This window comes from Schistocerca nitens, chromosome 5 (assembly GCF_023898315.1).
Source record: "Schistocerca nitens isolate TAMUIC-IGC-003100 chromosome 5, iqSchNite1.1, whole genome shotgun sequence".
NCBI classification, from domain to species: Eukaryota; Metazoa; Arthropoda; class Insecta; order Orthoptera; family Acrididae; genus Schistocerca; species Schistocerca nitens.
In genome coordinates, this window is record NC_064618.1 from 169,232,647 (window position 1) to 169,257,429 (window position 24,783).

Here is a 24,783-nt window from a genome sequence, read left to right on the forward strand (position 1 = left end):
CGCATTTCATGAAGAGTGTAACAACAGTGTAAAAGCCCTAGTGTGATGTGCTGGTTCCAATAAAATCCTGGCGTTATTATTTTATGTTCTTTCGAATTTCTTCGTTGTTTCTATATTTTTATTTTCTTGCACATAATGGTCCGTCTACGCAACTAGATAAAAGTCCATTTGTTTTTGTCGTATACGTTTCCCTTCCTTTTATTTACGGTGTCACTAGTGGCTTGTGCTTTCTTAAATACAAAGACGCGAGAGCTGTGTACCATAAAATAAAATCTTATTTCGTTGCATAGACAGATCACATCTCCAAGAACGTAACGATAGCAGTTGTGTTAAAGCACTTATTACGTGTTTTTGTGTATCCGTGTTTCCCCAAGAATCTTCGGTTCCATCGCACTAACTGCATGCACTATGATAAAGGATGTTCTGAAAAATGCAGTATTTGTGTCGCCCCGTTTCAAACCAAAACGTCGTTCATATTGGCTACGCAAATCAGCGGCAGCCGTTAACAATATATGCTTTAAGATAAGAGCGCTGAGGCCCTTTGTACAGTTTTACCGCTGATTTAATTTTCAAAACACAGAAAAATACAAACAAGCAATGTGATTGGCTACCCACATCCGATTAATGATTTGTTGTGTTCACTTCCCATGATTCATCACGGGAAACGTTCCCAACGGCAGCACGAAACCGAAAGTCGCGGAGACCGTAAGTACATTTTTCAAATTTCCTGTTCTTTATCAGTTTGTCCTCTTTATGTAGATGAGCCGATAACGAACGTTTCGTTAGCCTGTCGAAAGCTCGAGAATATCTTAATCCATTTTATGTTTCACAGCATATACATTTCTTGACGCGAGACACCAAACAAAACGTCACATTAGCGTTTCGTAACTTAAGGAACAGCGGTGAATTAGTTTACAAATGGAGTACTCCAGTAAAATGGTTCTTCATTAATTTTTTATATTTTTTATTTCTTTTTATATATTTTTTTATATAGCGATTTTAACGACAAGGAATAAGCAAAATCGAAACACGAATTCATTGTATCTCATTAGCATAGAGCATTACATGTAATGCGCATTGTCGTTCCTGCGGATTCCATTTACACGGAAAACTGTGAAAGTACCGGGGCTTTTAAGCTGAGCGTGGCTTCGACGCGTCCGTTTCTCGCGCGAATATTGCGTTGCGGAGTAATTACCGTCCGTGCCGCTAGGAGGCAGCAGCGTCGTTTGGCGAGAGCATAGGACGCGGCGGCAATATGAGGAAGCGCGTCTAGTTGCTTAGTTCTGCTTGATTCGAACGCAGCTCCTCGTGTTGGCCTTCGTTTCTTCAACCGTCAGAAATGAGCGACGTGCACGAAATTTTACCCGAGGTAAGGCGACGCCATTATACGAGTAGCTGATATCACCGGCAACATAACTATGTTTTTTGGTCGTGTGTTTGGGGATATTTCATTTATTGCTGGTCTGTTTGAGCAGCAGATGTGTTATGAACCGTGTGTTAGAGGTTTTTATTAAATTATGTATTCATATAAGCATGTACCTAATTCATAATGCACATAAAACTAAATGTCGGAAATCTACGCAGATTACTTCGTCGTCTGCTGCAACAATTGTTGCAGTAAGTTAGAATTCGTAGCGACTTACATTTGGTTGAAAGGTAGCAAATATGCTTCGACATTTTCCTCAGTAATAGTAAATTTATTAAGCAATAGGTCAATATTTTGAAATGTTAATGTATTTTTCCTTCCTGTGTCATATAGAAGTTTCATGTGGTTTCAATATTTTACCAGAACAAGGTTTTTGATCTGTTTCTTAGGAACAGTTTCTCATTAACATAATAACGTGACTCTTGACAGGTATTTGAAAACTATAATTCAGTAGTACATTCTGCTGTGTAGAAAACATTGTGAACTGTAGTTCACGACATACGAGAAACTTTGTTTACTGACGAAAGATTCAAAAAATCTTGGGAAATTTGTAGGCACGGATTTCTCTTGGGCAAAATCCATAGAAGCTAAGTCAGCTGTCTAACAATAACCTACTAAATTCAGATTATCCAAGTGGAAAGACCAGTTGCATGGAATAATCTTTCCCTGTTGAATTTTTGTTCAAAAGCAAGACAGATCTCCGTAAATAAACAATGCATGTTTGAAACCTCTTAGAAGTTGGATATTTAGATAGATTGTTGGTACTGTGAGTCGAAATATTAAAAAGTTTCTTTTAGAATTGTGTAGCTAAGTTGAGGTACCGTACGTAGATGTGCTGTAGGTATGTTCAAATTTTCCCATTCATTGTTTTCATAAACTTACAGGTACTGGTAATAAGATATTTCCTACACTAGAGCACACATTCATATAATTTATTTGAGAGAAGCTAAAGTTTCATAGAGAATAATCTACATAATTTGGAGTGAGGACTCTTACCCACTGTATTTACTACACAGGGCCATACCTGTCATCGTTGTAACTGAATATGAAATACTGGTCGGCACATTCATTGTCTTAATTGAATGCTGACATTGCAGCCACGAATGATCGTTCCTTTTTTAACTGAAAATAAAAATTGTTTCAAAGTCTTCAGTGAGCATAGCTGTTTAACGAAATGAACTTCGGATACGTTCTTTATGTGCACAATTGTCTTCTTTTGTCATCTGACACAGCAATAGCTTGATATTACACACACATTCCTAACCAGAATTGTTTGCGTTGGTTGAGGTTTGACTACAATGGCCCAAGAGCACGACTGGCACAATGTTTTGAAACGGTTGGTCTGTCATTGTTTCAGTATCTACTAAGCACTGGAACCTATGTTGTTCTATCCAACAGGCGCTGGGTGTTTAAAGGTACTAGTTACGTGAGAGTTGTAACAGGCGTACAAACCCGGCGCGTGCTCAATGGCTAGCTGGCAGTCGGCCAATCAGCTGACGCGTCGTTCACTTGTCGCATCCCCACCACACAGACAAGCATTTTCGGAATTCGGGCAGTGGCACATTTGGCGCTACGCCGTTTTCAGCAACCTTTCTCAGACTTAATTCTGAGCACAATTTCTTTTCCTGTGGACCATATCGATGCCAAGCGATGGTCATACTGTTTAGTTTATCATCTTTCACGTACCATTCACATGTTTCTAATTCACAACGCCGTTTTGTAACTCAATAATCTGTTTATATCGGAGCTATTGAACACAAAGCTCATGCTAGAAAGTGACACTGAACCCATCGTAGTCTTAATCAAAAATTGTTAAATGTAAGGAAAAACGCACGCGTGCACATCGGTTACTTATTTAACATGTTTGTGTATTTTTGTTAGTTGTATATACCATTTATTTTAAGAACTTTTCGCATTGATCTCGGACAACATTTAGAACGTTTAAAAATTCATTGTAGTATGTGAACAATGATGCCGTCCCATATATAAGTAAAGGCGATAACAAGAACTTTGTGGAGGAATAGTTGATTCTTGAAACTTACAAACTACGAATTTAAAATGCAGAACGAAACACTGCGCTAGATCGTGGAATTTCAGGAATGACCATTATGTATTGATCTGCCTTTATGGCTGATAGAATAAATTACGTACATACACAAACTATTATGTTTTACTTTACGGTATTCTTACAATCCCATTCTAACCAATTTCTGTGAGAATTCTCTCTCATAAATAAAAAGTTGCTGCCCAAAAATTTCGGATTGTTTGGAATCGGAAGAAAAGAGGTATAAGGTAATGGGGATTTCATTTCATTGAGCAGAATAATTCGTCCCCTTCACGATCTACAATCAACATTAGTATTTTTGTCTAGTATCGTAATTACACACAATGATTAGCATCTGGTCCAGTTTTGGTTATATATGAACGAAGGAAGAGTTTCAGAAACTAGGAATACATGCGAAGTATATTCCACCTTTACGGAACTTTTTCTTTCGTTCCAAAAAAATGTTTGGAGATTAGTGTTTAACGTCCCATCGACAGCGAGGTCATTAGAGACGGGGCACAAGCGGGGATTAGGAAAGTATGGGGAAGGAAATCGAACGTGCCCTTTCAAAGGAACCATCACGGAAAACCTAAATCAGGATGACCGGACGCGGGATTGACAAAAAAAATGTTAGGGAAATGGGAAAGTCCTTTCTCGTAGCAGTTACGTGCCAGTTTGCTAACTCTACTTTATATTCAGATCCAGGCCTTTCTTTTCGTTGTTCTTCCTGAGCGAATGATATGAATCTCTGAGAGTCTACTTTGTGGGGTTCCGTAAGTCTTCCTGAGGCCAGAAATGTAAAAAGAATAATCAATATTGTGTGACATGTAAATTTTTCCAGGCCCGCACTAGAAACTGGTTATCGCAACTCAACCTTCGGCCCATATGGACGCATCCATACCTGACTCAAATTTTTGTCACGAAAGTTTCCACCTATTACTTGAAAACACTAAACCCAGAGGGTCTCCTATAGCATACGTGGGAATAACACTGATAGCTTTTGATTTCAGTGAATTTGATGAAACTGGCATTTAGAGAAGTTGTGTGATGTACTACTGCTCCAGTGTTACACCTAAACCATATGGAAAAAGAAACTTTGTGGGTGTGAGAACGAACCACAGGTTCGGTAGCAGAGATGTAGAGGGAATGATGCAATATGGTGACGCAAAGTGTTTGCTCGCAATCTCGTGTCGCGTGGTGAAAATACACTACGCTCTGTATACGTGGTCTTTCCGCCCCTGACCGCCGCGGTATGCTTATTCGTATGACACCTTCCCCTCCCCCCACCCCCTACGCCCCCTCCCTAAAGAAATTTATAGACGCGTTCATATCTTTACACATCTATTTCAAAAGCCCACAGCTAGCTTTTGGAGGACAAAGTACCACGAAAATTAAGTCTAGAAATTGGTAAGGAATCGTAGAACAAAGGTAACACAAGAAACTTCTTCCTTGCTTGCGTGATAGCCTGCTCACGTGGATTGTCTACCGGTCTGACAGCCTACAAGAGTGGTTCCCAGCCTGTGGCAACTTCCCCCCTGATGGGTAAAAACAAAAAAAATCAGTTATGTTTCAGTGATGAATCTAAATTATTTTTGAAAGATCATTACTGTTACCACCATTTTGCAAGACTGTAACACTGCTTACGTAAGTTATCAAAAATACTTCGTGTACAATGTTAGCATTAATGCGTGACAGCAATGTAACGAACATTTTCCTCATTACACACGTTTATTCTAAGACAGCAAAATTGACATAGTTATCAAATATTCTTAAGTGCCTATGTAAATGCCTTCTCAGAATTGTAGGTAGTTTCCGCAATAGACCAAACATGGCTTATTCGCTTCGCAACAAAGGAACTAATTGACAGCACAACACAATAATAGCTACACTGCTATATGGCCTACACAGTATTATTATTATTATTATTATTATTATTATTATTATTATCATTAGTAGTAGTAGTAGTAGTAGTAGTAGTAGTAGTAGTAGTAGCAGTAGCAGTAGTAGCAGCAGCTTCCTGCCCGCTGCTTCGCTCGCGTATGCTGTACGGCCTGAAAATATTTTTTTTCTTTTAAAAGAGTTTTTGCGTTATTCACAAATTGCAGTACCTTCTAAACTTTCCACGCTAATTAAGGCCATAGAAATATTCCGAATGGTTCCTGACCAAAAACCAATGCTGGTAGTTGCAGTCAAAGGTTTTTGCTAATTGTCTTTCGCGATCTTATGGTATTTCCATAAAAACTTTTATCTCCTAACACATGTTGCATTATATCTAACCGAGAAGTGATATACCGATTGTCATAGATTTAGCTTCAAAAGATTTTTGATATATCGAAATATTTTCTTAAATTCTCATCCTCTGTTTCATCTCCTTAGAGTCCGCCCCCGGTAGCTGAGTGGTCAGCGCCACAGAATGTCAATCCTAAGGGCCCGGGTTCGATTCCCGGCTGGGTCGGAGATTTTCTCCGCTCAGGGACTATGTGTTGTCCTCATCATTTCATCCCCATCGACGCGCAAGTTGCCGAAGTGGCGTCAAATCGAAAGACTTGCACCTGGCGAACGGTCTATCCGACGGGAGGCCCTAGTCACACGACATTTATCTCCTTAGAGGTTGTTCCCAAAATCCCTGAAATATGTATTCTTTCATTTCTAAGCGAGGAATCAAGTACCAGTTTTTATAGTTGTAGCTTCAAAAATATTTTGCTAGTTCTTAGGTTAATTTTTTATGAAAATAATAAATTTACCCCTTTGTGGTTGAATTTCCAAAAATGCTGAAACACGCATTTTTTAATTTCTGGCTGAGAAACCAAATACCAATTCTCGTAATTCTTCCTTCAGAATTGTCTTAATAGTGTCATGTTTTAAAAAGCGCCGGTTGCGGTGGTCTCGCGGTTCTAGGCGGTCAGTCCGGAACCGCGTGACTGCTACGGTCGCAGGTTCGAATCCTGCCTCGGGCATGGATGTGTGTGATGTCCTTAGGTTAGTTAGGTTTACGTAGTTCTAAGTTCTAGGGGACTGATGACCACAGATGTTAAGTCCCATAGTGCTCAGAGCCATTTGAACCTTTTTTTTTTTTTTATAAAGCATTTCATTCGCTATTTAACCCCCTTGGGAGTAGAAGTTCGAACAATCCCTTGTTAAAGGATGCCTACAGAACAAGATAAATACCGTCTGCAAATTTCAAGTTCTATCCTTGTAGGGCTTGGCTGGACCATGAAGAGTCAGTCAGTCACTCGGGAGATTATATATATTAGTAGTAGTGCCACATTTTAACTTAATTGATTTTTAAATGGGGTTGCAGGAAGTCGATGAAGAAAGTCACTAGAATAGTAATGCAGAGCAAGCACGTTTCGTACCATGTGTCTGCCCCCTAATGTACCTAGTTGTTCCGTTCATTAGAAAATGCAAGGCTTTATATGAGACAGATAATGTCTATGCAATTTGATAAACTGGAGTTCAACCTACCTTCCCTACTGAAATTAGGAAAATAATATTCACTGAAAAGTACTGCTCGAGCGTTTGGGATGCCTGTCAGGTCGGATTGAGGGAGGACATAGAAGCAATTCAGAGGCGGGCTGCTAAATTTATTGCTAGGTTTGATCATCACGCGAGTATTACGGAAATGCTTCAGGAACTCGGGTGGGAGTCTCTAGAGGAAAGGAGGCGTTCTTTTCGTGAATCGATACTGAGGAAATTTAGAGAACCAGCATTTGAGACTGACTGCAGTACAATTTTACTGCCCCCAACTTACATTTCGCGGAAAGACCATAAAGATAAGATAAGAGAGATTAGGGCTCGTACATAGGCATATAGGCAGTCATTTTTCCCTCGTTCTGTTTGGGAGTGGAACAGGGAGAAAAGATGCGAGTTGTGGTACGAGATACTCTCCGCCACGCACCGTATGGTGGATTGCGAAGTAGGTATGTAGATGTAGAAGTAAAAGCCCCTATAAAATTGATGGCATTCCCAACAGAGTACTAAGTCTTTTCCCAACAGATAAGTAAGATTGTCAACCACATATGTTGTAGTTCACAGAAACTGTGCATTTTACCAGATGGAGTGAAATACCCTATTGTTAAACCATTGCATAACAAAAGGGATAGGTCTGATGCTAACAACTACTGCCCAATCTCACTTCCCATTGAATTGGAAGAAACACATAGATGATCTGACGAAAGTTTATGTTCAGCTACTTATGCTATTAGGGTTATAGCAAATTTTGGTGATGAACATATCAGTAAATTAGCCTACTGTGCCTATTTTCATTCACTGCTATGGCATCATATTTTGTGCTCGTTTATCATTAAGAGAAAGTGTGTGATCAGGATAAGCCCACCCAAGATCATCTTGCAGATGTTTACGAGGGCTGTTCAATAAAGAAAGATTTTTTGGCAACATCCCTGTAGCATTGTCCAGTTACTGATATTTGTGCAGGTAAAACATGCTGGTAAACCATTCCATGAATATGAAAGAATGTGATGACCATAACTTTCACAGCAGATGCAACCACTTTTGCTTTTTTGGGGTTGGTGATAGATTTCCACACTGAGCTTTGCTGTTTGCTCTCAGGAACAAAATGATGTAGCCAGGTTTCATCAGCAGTGATTACATTTGAAACTCCGGGTCTCCCTGTAACATTAATTTTAAGTGCATGCAGACCTGCACGCGAATGTCCTTTTGTTCGGGAATCAACGGTCTTCGAACCCATCGAGTACAAACACGTGTCACGTGTAACTTTTGTCACTAACGTGTGGGTGGCACCCAATGAAATGATCAGTATTTCAGGAAGTGATCGTAAGGTAATTCGTCGATCCTCTCTCACTATGACGGCATCAGTGTTTTCTTCTGCAAGAGCAGTAACTAGAGCACCGGGTCCACCTTCCTTCGAAATTCTCCCCTCTTTAAACATTTTAAACGACCTTCGAGCTGTAGGGAAGAACACTCTCCATAGGCCTCCTGTAACACAGCATGGGCCCCAGCTGAAGATTTGTTGAGACGAAAGCAGACTCACAAGCCGCATATTGTTCCTCGCGTGTTATCTCCATTGCAGCGGTAGGCGATACCGAACATGACTACCTTGCCTGCCTCTCACAGGCGGGAACAGAAGACTCCCAACAAGGAAACTACCACGGCGTGTTTGTTGTACATTAAGCTGTCCGCCTGCTTAGCTGGGTGGTACCGTGCTCGCCTCCCATGCAAGCGGGCCCGGGTTCGATTCCCGGCCGGGTTGGAGATTTCTCCGCTCGTGGATTGGGTGTTGTGTTATCATTTCATCCTCATCACCGGCGCGCAAGTCGCCCAATGTGGCGTCGAATGAAATAAGACTTTCACTTGGCGGCCGAACTTCCTCGAGTAGGTGCCATACGCTCATTTCAATTTTTTGGCATATTAAAGCTAACAGTCCGCCTCGATAGCTGAGTGGTTAGCACGACAGAATGCCATACGTAGGGGCCTGGGTTCGAGTCCCGGCTGGGTCGGAGATTTTCTTCGCTCAGGGAATGGTTGTTGTATTGTCTTCATCTCATCCCCATCGACGCACATGTCGCCGAAGTGGCGTCAAGTAAAAAGACTTGCACCAGGTGACCGTTCTACCCGACGGGAGGCTCTAGCTACACGACATTTCATTAAGCTAACAGAATATCATAAGATTCAGTTTTAGCGCGAGAAATTATGATCATAAAATAACATTCTATATTGAACAGTCCTCGTATTTAGTTTCCACCGAAGGTCCTTTCCTCGAAAAGACAGTTTCTCGCAGAATAAAGCTTCCTCAGAATGCAAAAGAAACTGTAGGGCGAAACTCGCTAGACATATGGATGAAATGTGTACAAACAGGCGTTGGATGAAATGTGTACAAACAGGCGTGAAATGTGTTCGGTGTACATGAAATATTATTTATTTTGTGAATGAAATATGTGGCATGGGTACTCGGGAGAAGCCGCAACTGTATTGATTAAATTTGAAAAATCCATACTTGCGACACAACCAATTAAATGTTGCATGCTCAAGAGTGCAAGAGCCGAAAAATTCGTGTTTGCAGAAGACTGAAACATAAAAGATATTGTATACAGTATATAAATAAAGTTTCAAATTACATTTAATGCAAAAACCAATGTCTTTTATTTATTTTGTGTATGGGTCATTGTCTGCTTTCTATACGTTTACCACTTACAAACAGAGGCATTCGAATGCATGTCGTGCACAGATTATAGTAATTTTTACACACATTAAAAGTGGGGAAAGACCTTAAATTACATTAAAGGTATGGGAGGGTGGGGGACAGACAGAAACAGTGACCCTCCGCCCTTCAGAACCGAACATTGGGTCTACAGTGTAGATCTACACCGGAGTAGTTTTAACCCGCAACTGTTTTCACGAATATATTTGTATTGATAGTAATTAAAATAACTTAATTACTGCTGCTTCAGAACACTGATCTGCAGGATGCCCCGAAATCTTTGGGTGAAACTTCTTCGGAAGGTAATTGATTCTGAACGGGGTACAGTATTTAGAGATAACAAAAAAGGGTCAGAAGTGAGCATTTCAGGCGCTGCAAAGTCTCGAATGAGCTAAGAGAGTTAGGTACGTTCTTTTTCTGCCTACGTTTCATAACAATGAAAAGCTTGCCTATTGTTATTAGCTTCATGCGCTTTCGCAGCGGCGTTTACGACCGTTTTGTAGGTGCCGCAGGGACATTGGCAGTTCCAACCAGTTACGCGTGTGATATTTCCGACCGTAGCCTCCATCACTGTTGACTTCCCTTACCGCGGCAACAGAGGTATACCGTCAATTGCTGCCCGTTTCACTCGCACCAGTGTAAGCCGTGCTCTTAGGTTCCATCCTGAGCACAACCTCGGATATCGCAACATAATCAGAAATAAACAGCAAATATTTTGTGACCAGCAAGAATGTCATCAGTCCTCATTTCAGAGCAACAATTTAACCTCCCGTTTTTAGCCAGACTAAAAATAACAAAAAATTAAACATGCCTCTGTACTGTGTGCATAGGCAATACTAAGCCTGGATATAATATAAAGGGATATTCGTATTAAAAAAGTCAGGAAAGCCACGGCCAATACCGTCCAGTTTTCTGTTGTCGGAAACATCTCGTTGACGTCACACAGGTTTGAAATTCCACGCCACTTTGCTATTGGTGACGCTGCCGGGATAAACAATAAAAAATAGTCTGCATCCATGGTAAGGGCCCTAAACACTCCCTTTGGTACCCCTGAAGTTAATTTTAATCTTACTTCATATAATTTGTGTTGGCGGATGGGGGCTCTTAATGGCGTCTTTGACTTCTGAAATAAATATCGCTGATACGTGCTGTATGGATTTTCATCGCAAGAATGAGACAATAACGTAATGAATGCACTGAGACTGGTTGTCGTCACTTTGAACAGTTGCTGTGAATTTGAGTTACGGCGTCAAGTTTCATAAATTAAAAAAAAAAAAATCATTTACAAACCACTAATTGCGTATCCCAGATTAGGATCTACACATGTATAACTGGGACCGTAAAGGTTCTGCATACTTTGTATCGCTCAAATATGCAGCCTGGATCGTTGGGAATGAAGACCTAGCGTGACTGACAAGCCTGACAGTAGCGCTTCGACCAACATACTCTCCTCTTGCTTCTCCTCCTCCTCCTCCTCCTCCTCCTCCTCGAATGGTTCGCTTAGGACCACACGAGATTAACTAGTGTTGGTCTTCCTTATAGTTCGTTCTTGCGCAACGAGTGTGCTCCGTCCGTCCGTGTGTGTGTGTCCGTGTGTGTGTGTGTCCGTGTGTGTGTGTGTCCGTGTGTGTGTGTGTCCGTGTGTGTGTGTGTGTCCGTGTGTGTGTGTGTGTCCGTGTGTGTGTGTGTGTCCGTGTGTGTGTGTGTGTCCGTGTGTGTGTGTGTGTCCGTGTGTGTGTGTGTGTCCGTGTGTGTGTGTGTGTGTCCGTGTGTGTGTGTGTGTCCGTGTGTGTGTGTTTGATCCTTCTCGCCTTCGTCGAAACCCAGTGTCTGTGTGACTTTCCTGCTTTCATCTTCAAAATGGTTCCAATGGCTCTGAGCACTATGGGACGTAACATCTGAGGTCATCAGTCCCCTAGAACTTAGAAGTACTTAAACCTAACTAACCTAAGGACATAACACACATCCATGCCCGAGGCAGGATTCGAACCTGCGACCGTAACATTCGCGCGGTTCCGGAATGTGTAGAGCCTAGAACCTCTCGGCCACGGCGGCCAGCCATTCATCTTCGTTCTGTAAATTTGGCGATTCTAATCGCTTAATGTCTTCAGTTTGTACCAGATGGCTCTAACAATATCCTTCAGAACAGTCTGAATCTGATATGTTGGCCTCATTACGTGTATCTTGTCTCTGTGAGTCCCCTGTCATTGTAACCGTTATTGTAGGAATTCATCAGGAGACTTCCGCACTGGATTTGGGTCCCGTATTCCATCTTCTGTACTTGTTCCTAAAAGTTTTCTTAAAATTGTAGGTTCTGTTAATTCTAATTGTTCTTGAGTTACTCTAGCATAAATATATTTCAGGGATGTAGAAAAATGTATTCGCTGACAGAAATACAACTTTGACACCTACAAAATCAGGACCTGACGCCAGGTACCAGTTCAGTGGATACAATGACATAACACATCACGCATGGAATAAAAGAACTCGACATTAGAAAGCACTAAACAGCTAATTCAAAGCTGGCCTAGTGAGGGGAAAAAGGAAGAACGAGCTGATGAAAAAACACAATGTAACGAGAGCAAGCAGACGTAACACAGCGAACATGTCTATGGCTCACAGGCTTTTCATTACGTTGAACTTCTTGCATCCACGGCTACGAACAGTGCAAAACGAAAACGGTTTGCCTTGGCGCCTATTGAATATACATTTTCAAGTATTGGAGAAATTAATGTATTCGTTGCTTATTGCACAGCTTTTTCCATAAAAAGCACTCACCGAAATATCGATCATTAACAGAAAACCCACATTGGAATATCTTCCAGCTCGCCTGCAAAGAAACATTCGAGTGGATACTACTCAGCAGTTGTTACACAGTAAAAACCAACAGCAGCATCACTGGGAACTGTCATGAGCATAAAACAGACCAATATTTAATGTACAGCTGCCCCATGTGAAATATGAAATTCTGTTTGCGAAAAATCAGCGAGAAAAGCGGTTCTGTACACGCACGCACGAGACGTGTGTGTGTGTGTGTGTGTGTGTGTGTGTGTGTGTGTGTGTGTGTGTGTGTGTGTGTGTGTGTGTGTGAGAGAGAGAGAGAGAGAGCTAAGGCAGCTGTGTCGGATGCCAGCTATGCCCTAGATCCAACAATAAGCACCGGCCTCTTTGGCTGCAGGTGAACCTACGGTAAGTGGCGCTGTGATGTTTTGCTTTTTTTTTATTGACGTTTCGTTTCGTGTGCGCACCATGTTACATTAGTGGCAAATACGATGGTTGGATAACGACATAGAGCTCAACGGTGGCCGAATTGATGCTTGCTGTTAAACACTGCAACAAAAGGAAAACCTTATATATTTCGATTTAATATGATTTCGACAGACTAAGTGAAGTGCTCCTTGGTAATGTGCAACACACAAAAATGGAACAAAATTTCATTTGCAAGCTAATAAATTCTTAAAACGCTAAGTACTGAATTGCATAAAGTAATTCCTAGGCTACTAGAGCCAGTGATAGTTTTCACGTGTATCCATCCCATCACTGCCCTTAAATTATTCATAAAAATTAAACGTCACCTACAGCTCGTATTAATATCTATATATTAGTCACCTCTGCTAAGAATTCATGAAGCTAATTGTTAGCTGCCCCCGTCTTTTGAACTAGCACTTTACATATACCCACAAATTTAGAATATTTGTGCCCTGGAGTACATCCTCAAATGTAAGAATCAATTTTAAAGGATAACGTGATCCATTCGAATAGTGATACGGGGAGCATCCTTGCGGAATAGAGCAACAGACGAAGTGAAAAATCATAAAACAGTGATGACTGACTGAACGTTAAACATGTTTTGTGAAATGTGATTTGTTTCATTATTTCAGATCGCAACGGAAAATACCCAAAATGATTCTGAGAGTTCAGAGGAGATTTTAATAGCAGTTGTTCATTACTATTTGATAACCTACAGATCACTGTTAGTGAATGCAAGTCGTTCGTCTCCTCCACCGGAAGATCTCGGAGAAAACCGCATCCGCGTCAGGCTCACCTTACGACCTGAAAATCCACTTAGGAAAGATAACTTAAAAGGGAGCACAGTAGTCTGCAGTGCATCACTGAAAAAATTACTGGTCATATCTCACGGAGCTGTTTCATTCAAAATTCTAACGTGGATGCCCTACCAAATGGCAAGTTTGTTGCTCCAGAAAAAGGGGAAGTCAAATTGCCTGAAGCTAAAACTGAAAAATAACAAGTATACATCTCATGTCCGGTGGCTATTCTGTAACGTAGGAATTAACTAACTTTATAACATGTAATCTGAGCAATATCGTAAAAAAATCAAAGAAATATGCAACATGGGATAAATACGTCGTTTAAAAGCAGGAAAATCTCTTACGGTATAGGGTACCTACCACTGAAGTAATTGATCTAAGAAAATGAAATAACTACAGCCTTCCTTATTTGTGAAGCTACTAGTTTCAGCGCTTCAATGCGCCATCTTCAGGTCTTAGTTGCTGCCGAAGGGGTTACAGACAGTCTGCCTAAACCAGTTATGTTGGCCACTGACGCATCATACAGTATATATGGATCGTGATCCCCTCAACATCAACTAAGACCTGAAGATGGCCCATTGAAGCGCTGAAACTGGTAGTTACACAATAAATACGATCATAAGGACGGCTGTAGGCGTTTCATTTTTTAAAATGGTGGACGGCCATGGTCCCCAAGACCTCCAGTCAAAAGGATGGACATGAAAAAACTTGAAATAAACTGAGGATCACACGTACTAGAGAAGTGCGGAGTCGAACAGACCCACACTTAGCACATGAAATTACGACCTGATAATCCGATAAAGTAAGAGCTAATTTGAAACGATAGTGACTGAATACGCGTGCCCATATGCGTTCCCACCATATTATACCAGAGTAGGCTACTTAAAAACTTACACACTAGACGAAAAATCTGAATAACTGCTTAAATATGGCGTGGCTGCCCCACGAAATGAACGTTCGCCAGAAACAGAACAGCAGCGTAGAGTCCTTGTGTGCTGGGAACCGCGCCGGGAAAACAACCCAGAACTACCGCCTCGCGTTCACATTAGCTGATTGAGGTAGAACAGAAATAACTTTTCGTCTCGGACGACACGATCGCATATTCACACTAGCAAAGAACCATATCATCTGCACTTTGCAGTCGACATGCTGAAACAGCCTGACCAAACAAGTCACACACAATGCTAATTACAGACTCAGGAGAAATGAAAAGGTGTGCGTTATTAACGACGTTTGAGTGAGAATTAACCGTAACTGAATCCTTCAGTCTACTCTTGGAGTGTACTTAATTAGTATCTGGTTTTGCTTGTTGACAAGTAATTGCTACTGTGTATCTGAATAATGGAATCTTCCTCGGGACGTCAGAATTGGCTCTGGTAAATCTGTTGATTTTTTCGTATTGCCAGTATTGATTCCACGAACTGAACGGTTGGGTTTAGAGTAAGACAAGGGGAAAAGTTTCCGGAATATTGCGAATCCTATGATAATACAATGGAGAAGCCTTATGTTCGGGCACTAAGAATAGGATTTTCATGCACTTTACGTGTTAATTAGTTTGGTTTTATACTTCGCAAATTTTTCTTTGTCAAAGCACACCGGAGCTCAATAGAGCCGAGCATGGGAGCATTCCCCCAAATTTGTGATCTCAACTGAAGCGGTCAGCATGATGGAGCAGAACTAACGAGCGAGTCAAAGTTTGACAGACTTTCTTTCGCAAGTGTCTGGCATTGTACCTCAAGAGAACAGTGCATTGATGCGTTGTTAATCAATGACAGTTGTAAATTATCCATTACTCCTGTGGCAAAGTTAAGTAAACGTTTTACTCATTTGTTATTAAGTGAACTAATATTTTAAGGGTTTGATGAGCCTCCTCCCAGAGCAGTCAAAGATCCTCCTTTTTGCCCGACTAAAGTAATTTAGTTTGGTCACAAGAGGCTCTAAGCGTCTGTCAGCAACAGTGCAGATAGTTCCTCCATTATGGTAAAGTTTTGCGTGACTACTACGTCAGGAGTTCGTGAATCCGTTTTTGTGCTCTTTATTCTGAAGACTGGTTTAATGGCGTTCTCCGCTAGTCTAGTCTGTGCAGACCACTTCATCTCACAAGGGAACCTCCCCATCGCACCCCCCTCAGATTTAGTTATAAGTTGGCACAGTGGATAGGCCTTGATAAACTTAACACAGATCAATCGAGAAAACAGGAAGAAGTTGTGTGCAACTGTGAAAAAATAAGCAAAATATACAAACTGAGTAGTCCATGGGCCAGATAAGCATCATCATGCACAAAGGGAGCTCAGGAGCGCCGTGGTCTCGTGGTAGCGTGAGCTGCTACAGAACGAGAGGTCCTTGGTTCAAATCTTCCCTCTAGTGAGAATTTTACTTTCTTTATTTTTGCATAGTTATTATCTGTCCGTTCGTTCATTGACGTCTCTGTTCACTGTAATAAGTTTAGTGTCTGTGTTCTGCGACCGCATCGCAAAACCGTGCGATTAGTAGACGAAAGGACGTGCCTCTCCAATGGGAACCGAAAACATTTGATCGCAAGGTCATAGGTCAACCGATTCCTCCACAGGAAAACACATCTGATATATTCTATACGACACTGGTAACGGCATGTGCGTCACATGACAGGAATATGTTGTCGACCCACCTAACTTGTACACTTGGCGAATGGGTAAAAAGATTCTTCTACCTTGCCCGATTTAGGTTTTCTTGTGGATGTGATAATCACTTCCAAAAAAGTGATGAAAACAAGAGTTTGTCACATAAACTGAAAATAAAAAAATTAAAACTTTCATTCGGCTGAAGATTTGAACCAAGTACCTCTCGTTCCGTAGCTGCTCACGTTACCACGAGACCACGGCGCTCCTGTGTTCCTAGTGTCCTTTATGTTGCCTATCTTCCCATGAACCACTCAGTTTGTATATTTTGCTTATTTTTTCACAGTTCCACACAACTTCTTCCTGTTTTCTCAATTGATCTGTGTTCAGTTTTTCAAGGCCTATCCACTGTGCCAACTTATAACTAAATCTGAGGGGGGTGCGATGGGGAGGTTCCCTTGTCAGCATAACGTTTGAAACGGCTCACAGTACGTAAGCTTTGCTAACGAGAAACAGTTCTTGACAACGTACTGAAGATGTTTTCGTTCGATATGTACTATATGGGATGAATCAAAGGCAGAGAGACCGTGCGCTAATCCTTCCCAGTAAGCTTCCGTCATTCTCTCTATTCCACATTACCTTACTAACGCCCTGACTTCACCTCCAGCTCGTTCGTAAAACTGTTTCAGTATTTCCCCAAACGCAGCATAAAGCTCCTGTTCCCAGAAAAGCTTTTACGCTCTCCTCACTTCATTGCAAACGACCCTTACTTTCTTGTTTCGAAGTGTTTATCAGGACGTTTCTCGCTCCTGTTTGTTGCGTAATGTATTGTGTCAAAGTTTATAACGGTCATTGTGGCTGTGAATAATCTGTATGAACTTAGTTTAGTACCACGTTAAGCGCAAGTCTTACGTACTTTACCCGCAGAGCACCCAGCCTTGCTACTAGAGCTGATGTTTAAACATTTCTAGCAGACTCTTATCAGTGTCATAGAGGCCGTAGAACGATTTCCCGGGAACACAAGAACTGCCATATCTCGCTGTTAATGTACACGTACGACGATGGCGTGACCTTACTTCTTTGCTGTATTAGTACTAACGTAACATAGGTTTTCTTGGGATAGTAGTTTAGTCCCTATAGAAGCACTAATATCAATCCTCTGGACTAAGAAACCTTAGTCACAAATTTCGTTTGATACCACTCATGTTTTCGTGAATAAGCAATGGTGTGGTACTGATTCTAATGTTTCTCAGAAATGACGTACTATCCTCACCTAATTATTCGGATCGACGATACTGAGAATGTCACGCAGGAAAAGCTCAAGTTGGGTTAGGCATGATCGATGTTTTCGGAATACATGGTCTCCATCGGGATGGTCATTTTTTCCCAAGTAAATTAAACTTAAGTTCAGTATATGTTTTAAGGTAAAAGGGAGATGCAATTACCGAACGTCCTCCCTGTGGAGCATATTTTAATCATGGGCGACCACTTATTAAATGAAACGTCCATTTCTTAATCTTTGGACGTGGATAAACACCCTTATTTAACTTTTAGCAACTTCAACTGCACTTTCATGGACAATAACTCATAAAAAAATACCCTTCTATTTGTTTATCTGAACGAAATACACACAAGCCATACCAATAAATCACATTCTGAAGATGTGACTACGTAACTTTCGTGTCCTGTTACTTCGTTATTCTTGGGTCTACAGCTGGTCACAGTCAATGGAAGGATTCAGTTCCGGCGAGAACTAGCAGGCAGCATAGTCACCTGAAGATGGCGGCCAAATGGGCTGCTGAAATGTCAAGATGACTGATTTGGCTGCAGAACCGACAAGAATAAATTAATTTCGAAGACAGAGTTAGCACTTACCTAACACAGTGGTTCAGTACACTTCCGGACATAATGGAATCAGAATTTAATTACCAGTACCTTCTCCGTACCAGAACGAGGACTTTCACTTTGACCTTGAAATTTACTGCAGATCCCTTGGGTGAAGAACTGGCCTGGAAAGGAATCTTAGTTGTGTCCATAACCTCTAGAGTCAAAATTACAGATTGAAGAGAATCCTTAAGCGAATGCTTTGGAGACGGGAACCAACGGTCGAACATAAAATTTGTTTCATTTCCATAAGCTACTTACACCTGACAGCAGGAACTACTAAAACGCCTACTAGTATGAACCGTAGGCCTTAATTTGTGGAAGATATTACTAAGAATATACTTTTGTATCATAGCATCGTAGGGTAGTGCAACAAGGACCGTAATAAAACCGGAACAGAAGAGATTCGAAGCATTTGAGATAGGGTGCTACAGAAGAATGTTGATGATTAGGTGGACTGATAAGATGAGAAATGAGATGGTTCTCTGCAGAATCGCGGAGGAAACACATGGAAAACAGTCAAGAAGGAGGGACAGGATGGTAGGACATGTGTTAAGACGTCATGGAATAACTTCCTTGGTAGTAGAGGGAGCTGCAGATTCTAAAAACTGTAGAGCAAGACTGAGATCGTAATACATCCAGCAAATAAGTTGAGGGCGTAGGTTGCAAGTGTTGAGATGTAGAGGTTGGCACAAGAATAATTCGTGGCGGGCCCCGTCAAACCAGTCAGAAGCCTGAGGACGCAAACAAAAAACCTCATCAACTGAGGTGGGTAAATAAAAAGTCGTAAACGTGGAAAATGTGGTGTCGCACTTACCACACAAGTTCAGAACTGTAAGGAATATTTTATCTCCGGACGGGAAATTTGGTAGCTGATACAATCCCCATCGTGTTGTGGTCGGTTAGTTACAGTGGCGAGGCAGACGCAGTTCTGTCGGTGCAGGTGGTGTCTGGCTGGGCGGTTATCGCGTCGCTAGATTTGTTTACGAGCCGTCGAAGGCATGCGTGTCAGGTGGCGGAATGCCTTCCGGCCGTGGCTCTACAGAGGAATACCACGGCACGCGTGCCTTACTGCTGCTTTGACGGCATTTCCGGGAAATCACTCCGCGGTGGTATCGTAAACACACAGTTTGGTTATACGTACCGTGACCGACGTTTCAGCGAATCAAATGCCAGGGGTCAACCGAATGGTTCTATAGGGCTCCATGTGATCCCTGGATTGCTAGCAACGAGGGTAGCATTCATCTCACGCTAGGTGAGGAGAACCCTACGTCATAATGACGTAACGCTACGTCATCATGACTTAAATAACCTAAATCGACTAAATAAGTACGTATATCGATCTTTGCAGTTGTACCGATGACGTCAAAGCTAAATGTAAATACATGTGTACAAACGAAGTGGCAGGAATTGTGTGATATGCTCATCCCAGCTGAATGAATTGTTAAATGTAATCCCAACAATTTGCGATGTTACTGTGTATTTTTGAACATAATTAATGTCTGAGCGAAGGAGCCATAACGAAATAAAAAAAAGCTTGTCATTCATTTTAAATAAGATGAATCGTGCATAAATCGTGTGGACAGAAAAGTGAAGTAATTAATTATTAAGCTGCAATCCAAAGAATGTGGGATGTTATTGTGTGTTTCATAAACGTAACGAATATCTGAATGAAGGAATCATAACCATAACGAAAGTTAAAGTGTCTAGCCCTTAACTACTATCGACCGTCTCTCAGACCGCTACTAATTTTTGTGTCGAGATATTTCTCACACCCCTGCAAAGCCAAATGGACTCTTCCATATACCTTCCTATTGGCTGTCAAGCTACACGTGCCAGCATTCTTACATTGTTGCTGCTCTTTGTTTCGTAATTATTAGCCTTGAGAGGTCTCACAGACGTTCCATAGTGTTTGCGTGCCGCGTTTTTATTGCATGCTACTGTTTCTCCATGACGGGGAAAGCTGGGCCTTCTGTGCAACGTGTGTTATGTGAGACACATGTCTTCACTTGCAAGATGAGCCTCAGACACCGAAAGAAGAATTCGAAAATCGAAAAACGTGCACCTTTTGCCCTCCTCGTCTGAAGAGGAAAACAAGGTATCCATGTCAACAGCGTGGTGTTCCGATTTGTTTGGAGTGTTCCAGGAAGGTCTGCGTGAAGTGTTTGCAGGTGGAAATTGACTAAAGTATGATTCAGTGGCACATGAGAACAAGTATTTAGTTTTTACTTGTAATTGTAGAAGTAAAATGTGGCAACGTTTCTCCATTCATAGACTTATGGACCGAAATATTCGCTCTACATTGCAAAGTGAGTCGTAAACTGAAAGCTGACTTCGCACACAATTTATAGTAAGTCATGTCGGATTTTTCCAATTAGTTATATTGCCAGTTTGTAATATAATCCCTCTGATGAAAATCTGTGTGAGTAGAGAGCTAACTATTTGCTGTTATTTTCGTAACTCATAAAATAAAAATATACTCCAGATTTCGCTTTGTTTTAATTGTCGAAGTGTTTAAAATACCGCAGTGATTAAAAAAATCAAATTTCTACAAAAGCCACCTCTAAGAAGTGTAATAAATGACTAGAAGTCAAGAAACTATATATATTCAGCAAAATTCTGGTTTGATATATAAAATAGAAAAATGAGGCCTGTGAGACCCCTCCATAGTAATTGTGTTCCTGTGAATGACCATAGTAGTTAAGGGCTAGTCATGTTTTCAATCCGATTAAAATTGAATAAATCATGTGGATAAAACGTGAAATAGGAAGAAATTAAAGTGTTTCGTATTTTTACAAAATCCAATGAATTGTACACAACTCATTTGGGCAGAAACGTTATACTGAGAAATTGAAGTGGTTCTGAAGATAATTCCGAATGTTGCTAGAAACATTAAACCATCTAGTTCCATTTAATTTTACCTTCGTGTTGTAAATCAACTAAGAAATATAGTGAAATCTTTCAGACTATCTTCATGGATCTGCTCGAAAGTTCTCTCATCTCCGTTAGAGCCCATGTTCAGAACGACGTACACGCTAGCAACACCGGACAATAGGACAATGAAAGCACATAAATAACAATGCAGATTCAAGACGCACACAACAGTCGATATATACAGAATGCACACGACAGTCAATAGGATAACTCGCGAAACTCATGATGACGCGTGCATACGTCACTATGACGTAGGGCTCTCCTCACCTAGTGAGATAAATGATACCCTAGCAACGACGCTTCCTCCCACTGCCCCTCTTCGTTCGTCCCCCCCCCCCCCCCCTTCCCGCGCCGCCAAAGTTTCCTTTGTTTTTATTCTATAGTGGTATTTTCATAGTGCCGCAAAACTTGTCGAAACCAATGTCGTTCATTCTTTTTCTCTATATTAGCCTATATCTGCATTCATACTCCACAAACCATCTTTTTCCTGTGTGACAGAAGGTAGTTATGTGTAACTGTCAGTCCTGTGGCTTTGCTGTTTAAAACATGGTGCACGGGAACAATGATCGTTGGTAAGCTTGTGTGTGGTCTTGTCGCGACATAATCGTATGGCAAAGCTTATATTGACTCCTCTTGGAAACTGCACTCCAGAAGTCCGCAGCTCGTGGTCTCGCGGTCGCGTTCTCGCTTCCCGAGCACGGGGTCCTGGGTTAGATTCCCGGCGCGTCAGGTTTTTTCACCTGCCTCTAGATGACTGGGTGTTTGTGTTGTCCTCATTATTTCATCATCATTCATGAATGTGGCGAGTTTGGACTGAGCAAAGGTTGAGAATTTGTACGGGCGCTGATAACCGCGCAGTTGAGACCCCCTCAAACTCCTCATCATGCACTCCAGAAGTTTTAAACTGTGTCTCACAGTTACGTACAATGCATCTCTTGTAGCGTCTGGCACTGTATTTCGAGGAGCAGCATCTCCGTGATGCTTTTTGGGTTACTAAACAAACCTACGACGAAACTGTCTACTCCCCTTTGGGTCTACTGTTCCATTTGTCAGTTCTATCTCGTTGTGTGTCCCAGGCTGATGAACGAAAATCAAAAATCCGTCAAATGAGGGTTTTATGAACTACCTTCTACGAGGGTGAACTAAACTTTCTAAGCATTCTGCTAACGAATCTGGATTTTTCGTCATTCTTTCCTTACTTTTTGTGATCGTTCCACTTTAAATCGCTCCGTATGTGCACTCCCTGGTATTTAATGTACGTGATTGCTTCCAGGGATTGTTCGGCGATCATGCAGCCACACACACGTACTTCCCCTAATATGCACAATTCGCAGTAAACCTCGAATTTGTTGGAAGTGTGGCGATGTCAAGCCGCTCGTCTAGTGTTTATACTGAGACATTGTGAAGAAGAATATTATATTTTTGCTTGTAACACCGTGTAGATCGCCCAGTGATTCCTTTTTATATTACTTTATGTAACATGTTCACACTTAATAACAAAATCAATAAAAAATAGTAAATGTTAAGTATACGGTACCAGCTGACAATATTTAAACCTCTAAGCAGACCCAGGAGGTACCAATGTATGGTACAAGAGGTTCTGCGGCTGTCGACTGGTAAGGTAGACACAATACCGGGTGATCAAAAAGACAGTATAAATTTGAAAACTTAATAAACCACGGAATAATGGAGATAGGGAGGTAAAAATTGACACACATGCTTGGAATGACATGGGGTTTTATTAGAACAAAAAAGTTCACAAAATGTCCGACAGATGGCGCTGGACTCAGTGACTCCGCATGACAATCGTGTATAAAAGGAGCTGTAATGAGAGAGAATCAGATGCGCCAGCAGTCGCAGCATGTTGACGTTACCCGAAAAGCCACTTTTAGTGAAGCTGTATTGTCAGAATGTGGAATGTGCTAGTTCAGCGTTGCGATCCTATCACCATAGAAAGGGGATTCGAACGGGTAAAAGTCCGTTGACAAATGCAGCTGTGGCGAGAATGATTTCGAAGTTCGAAGCCACAGGTTGTTTAGACGATAGACCCCGTAGTGACCGACCGAGCACAAGGCGTAATGCTGCTGAAACAGTTCAGGAGTAAATGGAGACTGTAGCGGGTTCGTCTATGCACGGGGAAGTCAGCTCTCGTACAGTCGCACGTCGCACCGGCATTCCATACGCTACTGTTTGGTAGGCACTGAGGCGTACCCTCCGATGCTATCCGTACAAAATCCATCGGCATCATGAACTGTTACCTGGCGATTTAGTGAAGCGGAGGGCATTTGCGGTGTGGGCGTTTCAAAAGATGACGGAAGATGACGATTGGTTGAGTAACGTGTTGTGGACCGACGAAGCTCATTTCACGCTCCGAGGGTCTGTCAACGCCCACAACTGCAAAATTTGGGCTACCGAAAATCCTAGAACTGTCGTGGAAACTCCACTGCACGACGAGAAAATACAACATTATTCCTCGACTACAGCTATTGATGAGGAATGATGGACATATTGAGCATTTCCTATAAAGAACATCATTTTTGCTTTGTCTTACTTTATGCTAATTATTGCTATTCTGACTAGATGAAACGCCATCTGTCGGACATTTTTGAACTTTTGTATTTGTTTGGTTCTAATAAACTCCATGTCATTCCAAGCATGTGTGTCAGTTTGTACTTATCTATATTATTCCGTGATCTATTCAGTTTTCAAATTTATAATGACTTTTTGATCACCCGGTACTTCTGATTTCTGTAATGAATGTTCTTAATTGAACGGCCTGTGAAGAATGGTGCCGAAACATGTTGCATGAAACAAAACAATAAACGAAAACCGCATGATTCTTCTAATGACCTTTTTCGTAAAATTCATTATGATCGTGGACTCATAAAAGTTCATTTCCTTTATTAATATTGTTTCGGTCATTTTATACGGATCATGTTGAGTGCACAAGATTGGTTGATCGCCTTACTTGACGATTGCCCAAGACTCCTTTAAACTGGAAAGTTAATTCTTGTGCATTGCGTAGTTATCCATTACTTAAAGCCGTAGTGTTCTTTGGAATCCACAATTGACCATGCAGTTCCGATTAAATTTTGCAGAAAGTATTTTGGTGCAATGGAAGCTTCGCGCACCGCGTTCAGAACCAATCAGGTTTATCCCTTATACAGGGCGGGGCAAATAAGTGGCCAGGAGAACAGAGTTCCAGGATACAAGGAAACACAGCAGAAGAAAGAAAATCCAGTACTAATCTCACTACAGCAGATGCTGAAAGTGACCATCCTTAGACTTTCGGGCCCTGGTCAGAAAGTTTCTGAAGGTGGATCGAAGTTGGACTGCTGGAATTGGTGCAGTCTTATCCGAAATGTTTTGCTACAGTTCTTGAAGACTGAGGGTTGTTGCGATACACGTTAGACTTGAGGACTCCCCATAAAAAATAATCGCACACTGACAGATCTGGTTACCTCGGCGGCCAGCTGGGACAGGGACCAAACTGACCTGTGCTAACAACTGTCTGGCGTGAAGACTGTGTACATGTGGTAGAAGCTTCGGCTGGCTGTATGGGCAGCTCCTCCATTCTGTTGGTAGTAACTGTAGGTCACGTGGTATGGTTACATGCAGACATTTATGTCCATTCTCATCCACTCGTCCGGGCCACTTTCATTTGCCACACC

General features: G+C 41.6%; 1 protein-coding gene across 1 annotated transcript in view; it reads left to right on the forward strand.

Annotated features, from left to right (window-relative positions):
• Positions 1-1,233: 1,233 nt before the first annotated feature.
• Positions 1,234-24,783, forward strand: part of LOC126259158 (hexokinase type 2) — a 431,236-nt gene continuing 407,686 nt past the window's right edge. Inside the window, exon 1 of the mRNA XM_049955707.1 lies at positions 1,234-1,369. Within this exon, the coding sequence (XP_049811664.1) occupies positions 1,340-1,369 (30 nt within the window). The 5' untranslated portion in view covers positions 1,234-1,339. The remainder of the gene's footprint in view (positions 1,370-24,783) is intronic.